The sequence below is a fragment of the Bufo bufo genome, chromosome 4 (genome assembly GCF_905171765.1).
Source record: "Bufo bufo chromosome 4, aBufBuf1.1, whole genome shotgun sequence".
Classification (NCBI taxonomy): Eukaryota; Metazoa; Chordata; class Amphibia; order Anura; family Bufonidae; genus Bufo; species Bufo bufo.
The window spans coordinates 42,775,575-42,781,574 of NC_053392.1; the positions used below are offsets into that span (position 1 = coordinate 42,775,575).

The 6,000-nt window shown below is 50.2% G+C and overlaps 1 protein-coding gene across 1 annotated transcript in view; it reads right to left on the bottom strand.

The window, feature by feature from the left end:
* ELP3 (elongator acetyltransferase complex subunit 3) overlaps positions 1–1,714 on the bottom strand; it is a 154,493-nt gene extending 152,779 nt beyond the window's left edge. Inside the window, exon 1 of the mRNA XM_040427150.1 lies at positions 1,605–1,714. Coding sequence (XP_040283084.1) covers positions 1,605–1,626 — 22 coding nt within the window. The 5' untranslated portion in view covers positions 1,627–1,714. The remainder of the gene's footprint in view (positions 1–1,604) is intronic.
* Positions 1,715–6,000: the final 4,286 nt, after the last annotated feature.

The following is a 6,000-nucleotide window of genomic DNA, read 5'->3' on the forward strand; positions in this document are numbered from 1 at the left end:
CGCATTGCACCCGCACTGAATCCCGACCCATTAATTTCTATGGGGCTGTGTACATGAGCGGTGATTTTCACGCATCACTTGTGCGTTGCGTGAAAATCACAGCATGCTCTATAGTCTGCGTTTTTCACGCAACGCAGGCCCCATAGAAGTGAATGGGGTTGCGTGAAAATCGCAAGCAAGTGCGGATTCGGTGCGATTTTCACGCACAGTTGCTAGGTGACGATCGGGATGGAGACCCGATCATTATTATTTTCCCTTATAACATGGTTATAAGGGAAAATAATAGCATTCTGAATACAGAATGCCTAGTACAAAAGGGCTGGAGGGGTTAAAAAAAATAAATAAATTATTTAACTCACCTTAATCCACTTGATAGCATAGCCGGCTTCTCTTCTGTCTCCTTCGTAGCTGTGTGCAGGAAAAGGACCTGTGATGACGTCACTCCGGTCATCACATGATCTTTTACCATGGTAAAAGATCATGTGATGGACCATGTGATGACCGGAGTGACGTCACCACAGGTCCTGTTCCTACAATCAGCAAAGAAGGAGACAGAAGAGATGCCGGCTGCGCGATCAAGTGGATTAAGGTGAGTTAAAAAAATTTTTATTTTTTTTTAACCCCTCCAGCGCTATTTTACTTTGCATTCTGTATTCAGAATGCTATTATTTTCCCTTATAACCATGTTATAAGGGAAAATAATACAATCTACACAACACCGATCCCAAGCCCGAACTTCTGTGAAGAAGTTCGGGTTTGGGTACCAAACATGCGCGATTTTTCTCACGCGAGTGCAAAACCCATTACAATGTTTTGCACTCACGCGGAAAAATCGTGCATGTTCCCGCAACGCACCCGCATCTTATCCAGGCCAAAAATATGACGCCCGTGTGAAAGAGGCCTTAATCCAGCATCTGATAATACAGAATGCCTCATAATCAAGAACATTTCCGGTTGCGCTATAACTTTCTGCTTTCTGTTTAGTTTTCTCACTATTTTGACCTCTGCTTGCTGTCAGTGAATGAGAACGTTTACATTCAATATGAGACCTGTACAAACCTAGTACAGTTTATTGTTGAGGTTCTGCTTGAGGTGATTTATGAAGAAATCTACTCCATCTCCAAGGCAGTGCAGATTTCGGTTTGTGGAACATCTTGCGCCACACACTCTTTATTAGGACTTAACTTCTCCCTGCCCTGATGGTCTGTTACAGTGTGTCAGTCTGCAGTACACAGCTCTGTCCTGATGGTCTGTTACAGTGTGTCAGTCTGCAGTACACAGCTCTGTCCTGATGGTCTGTTACAGTGTGTCAGTCTGCAGTGCACAGCTCTGTCTGGATACTATTGTAACAAACCCTCAGAACTGAGAAGTCTTCAGTTTTTACTGGATTGTATTCTCTGGATGTAAAAGATTGCTGCTTCAATTTGCTGACAGCAAGCAGAGATCTTGCATTTGATGAGTAAGTGAAACACAAAGTAGATCAGAGAGGAGACAACCAATATAGAAATGATAACTATCCATATAATGTCTGTATTACAGTGACGTGTAATGCGGGCGTCACCCGTCACTGAGGCCGCTCATGTCACCGCTCCTCCGGGTCTCACCCTGTTTTTTCTTGGGCTTCATCTTCGGGTGTTTCGGGTGTATACACAAACCACGAGTCTCCGGCGCTGCTGTCAGTTTCCGGATCGTACGGAGAGCAGAGAGGGACAAACCAGGCAGCTAAAGACAGCGACTGACGAGGGACAAACCATATAGAAAGGCGAATCGGCTCACACATACTGATATAATGAGGAGGACGGTGACAAATAACCTGTTCCCTCCGCTGTGCGGCGCCACATTCTCTGCCAACATTAATACATTGTCTACCCAGAAAATCATTTGTACTTAAGAGCTGCCCCAAATACTGCTCATAACCCATCAAACAAGACTGCCCTCACTAATACTGCCAGCCAGAGTGCCCCCACTAATGTGCAGCCAGAGTGCCCCCACTAATACTGCCAGCCAGAGTGCCCCCACTAATACTGCCAGCCAGAGTGCCCCCACTAATACTGCCAGCCAGAGTGCCCCCACTAATGTGCAGCCAGACTGCCCCCACTAATGTGCAGCCAGACTGCCCCCACTAATGTGCAGCCAGACTGCCCCCACTAATGTGCAGCCAGAGTGCCCCCACTAATGTGCAGCCAGAGTGCCCCCACTAATACTGTCAGCCAGAGTGCCCCCACTAATACTGCCAGCCAGAGTGCCCCCACTAATGTGCAGCCAGAGTGCCCCCACTAATGTGCAGCCAGAGTGCCCTCACTAACACTGCCAGCCAGAGTGCCCTCACTAACACTGCCAGCCAGTGTGCCCTCACCAACACTGCCAGCCAGTGTGCCCTCACTAATACTGCCAGCCAGTGTGCCCTCACTAACACTGCCAGCCAGTGTGCCCTCACTAACACTGCCAGCCAGTGTGCCCTCACTAACACTGCCAGCCAGTGTGCCCTCACTAACACTGCCAGCCAGTGTGCCCTCACTAATACTGCCAGCCAGTGTGCCCTCACTAACACTGCCAGCCAGAGTGCCCTCACTAATGTGCAGCCAGAGTGTCCTCACTAACACTGCCAGCCAGAGTGCCCCCACTAACACTGCCAGCCAGAGTGCCCCCTACTAATGTGCAGCCAGAGTGCCCCCACTAATGTGCAGCCAGAGTGCCCCCACTAACACTGCCAGCCAGAGTGCCCCCACTAATGTGCAGCCAGAGTGCCCCCACTAACACTGCCAGCCAGAGTGCCCCCACTAATGTGCAGCCAGAGTGCCCCCACTAACACTGCCAGCCAGAGTGCCCCCACTAATGTGCAGCCAGAGTGCCCCCACTAATGTGCAGCCAGAGTGCCCCCACTAACACTGCCAGCCAGAGTGCCCCCACTAATGTGCAGCCAGTGTGCCCCCACTAACACTGCCAGCCAGAGTGCCCCCACTAATGTGCAGCCAGAGTGTCCTCACTAACACTGCCAGCCAGAGTGCCCCCACTAATGTGCAGCCAGAGTGCCCCCACTAATGTGCAGCCAGAGTGCCCTCACTAATACTGCCAGCCAGTGTGCCCTCATTAACACTGCCAGCCAGTGTGCCCTCCCTTACACTGCCAGCCAGAGTGCCCCCACTAATACTGCCAGCCAGAGTGCCCCCACTAATACGGCCAGACAGAGTGCCCCCCCTAATACTGCAGCCAGAGTGCCCTCACTAATACTGCCAGCCAGAGTGCCCCCACTAATACTGCCAGCCAGAGTGCCCCCACTAACACTGCAGCCAGAGTGCCCCCACTAATACTGCAGCCAGAGTGCCCTCACTAATACTGACAGCCAGAGCGCCCCCACTAATACTGCAGCCAGAGTGCCCTCACTAACACTGCCAGCCAGAGTGCTCTCACTAACACTGCCAGCCAGAGTGCCCCAATAATACTGCCAGCCAGAGTGCCCTCACTAACACTGCCAGCCAGAGTGCCCCCCACTAATAGTGCCAGCCAGAGTGCCCCCCACTAATAAGGACAGCCAGAGTGCCCCCCACTAATAGTGCCAGCCAGAGTGCCCCCCACTAATAGTGCCAGCCAGAGTGCCCCTCACTAATACTGCCACGCAGAGTGTCTTCACTAATACTGCCAGCCAGAGTGCCCTCACTAACACTGCCAGCCAGTGTGCCCTCCCTTACACTGCCAGCCAGAGTGCCCCCACTAATACTGCCAGCCAGAGTGCCCCCACTAATATGGCCAGACAGAGTGCCCCCCCTAATACTGCAGCCAGAGTGCCCTCACTAATACTGCCAGCCAGAGTGCCCCCACTAATACTGCCAGCCAGAGTGCCCCCACTAACACTGCAGCCAGAGTGCCCCCACTAATACTGCAGCCAGAGTGCCCTCACTAATACTGACAGCCAGAGCGCCCCCACTAATACTGCAGCCAGAGTGCCCTCACTAACACTGCCAGCCAGAGTGCTCTCACTAACACTGCCAGCCAGAGTGCCCCAATAATACTGCCAGCCAGAGTGCCCTCACTAACACTGCCAGCCAGAGTGCCCCCCACTAATAGTGCCAGCCAGAGTGCCCCCCACTAATAAGGACAGCCAGAGTGCCCCCCACTAATAGTGCCAGCCAGAGTGCCCCCCACTAATAGTGCCAGCCAGAGTGCCCCTCACTAATACTGCCACGCAGAGTGTCTTCACTAATACTGCCAGCCAGAGTGCCCTCACTAACACTGTTAGCCAGTGTGCCCTCACTAACACTGCCAGCCAGAGTGCCCCCCACTAATAGTGCAGCCAGTTTTGAGTGTCCCCATGAATAATGCCATTGAATGCTCAATACAAAGTAGTGAATTCTGTAATACTGCCATATCACCACTAGGTGTCAGACCAACACCACACTCCTCACACACTGCTCTCCTATGGCACAGTGCAGTTTTGTAGAGGTTTGCTCCTCACATTTCTATTCAGTGACAGTTTACACAGATATAATTTACATCATTTACCACTTTATAGCAGAATTTATGTTTGTGAACGCCGGCTTTTATATCGACCTCCAGGCAAGAACTGAAAATTCAGTTTTTTGACAGAGTTATAGAGAGAGCTAGCAGTGGAGTCAGCGGGCCGCCCAGGGGTGTGACTATAGCCATCGCAGCACTTGCTACGGGGCCCAGAGGTTGAGGGGCCCCAATCAGGTGCAAGAACAATTTACCTTTTTGAAGGGAATAACAATATGGCGGTATTTTTTGCTATAATGTGGGTTTTCTTATTTATGGGGCTGTCCTACGTACCGTGCAGTTGGCTGATTATTTCTCCCTCGGAGGGTTTTATTAACCACTTAGGCTTTAAACCTGCACAATCGCCTCTTTTATGGCGCTGCAGGTTTAGCCCGGCACAGATTTTCTGTTCCCAGTGGAATGGGTGCTTCAGATGCAGTCCCTTTTGTACCCCTCAGGCCTCTTGCACACGAAAAAAAAAAATAAAACAGTTTGCGATCCGTTTTTTGCGGACCGCAAAATACTGAAAAAGCCATACGGTCGCGTGCAATCTAATCACAGGGTGCCATCGCCATCGCATCGGCCCAGAGAATAACGTGTTCGTGTTATTTATACCGCACAAATATCATAAAAATCTGAAAAAAAAATATTCTATTCCCTTCCCCTACCATATGTTAACATGTACAGCTCGTCCTACAAAAAATAATTGCTTGGACCCAAAGCAGGACAGCCACTAAGGGGTTAAAGTTGCACGCCATGTTATGTGAGATCGCCATGAAGTTTTAAAATATTAACCTTCAAAAATCACCAAAAATTTCCCTGGAAAATTGAGTTATTAAGAGGTAGAATACAATTTGCCACGCAGCCCTATAAAATTCTTCTTTTACCATTTGCAAGATCTCTGCTGGCTTTCGGTGAATGGGGATATTCATGTTTACACCAAAGTCTGGAAAAACAGTAATACTTTGCACAGCTGAGGGTTTGTGACAATTGTATCTAGTCCAGGCAACCCTCTGCGATATAAGCACATCGACAGCCCGCGCGTCTCTTTTCCGTTCTGAGGCCTGCAGGTTTGAAGTCCAGACTGTTCGGTTCACAAGGGACTGGATGGAATGGCGGGATGTCATTGTAACAAGCCCTCAGCTGCGAGAAGTGTGTGTACGGATGTAAACAAGGGTGATCCCATTCATTGACAGCAAGCAGAGGTTGGTTACCCTTATTTTTCTTGGGAAATTCCGTGCTGTATTGTAGTCCTGTGCTGGAATGTCAGATTTTCTGGATTACGGGATCCAGAATAAGGCCTCATGCCTCTCATTGTCTTGGGGGCACCATGGCTGTCACTATTTTGGGGGCACCATGGCTGTCACTGTTTTGGGCGTACCATGGCTGTCACTATTTTCGGGGCACCATGGCTGTCACTATTTTGGGGGCACCATGGCTGTCACTATTTTGGGCGCACCATGGCTGTCACTGTTTTGGGGGCACAATAGCTGTCACTGTTTTGGCGGT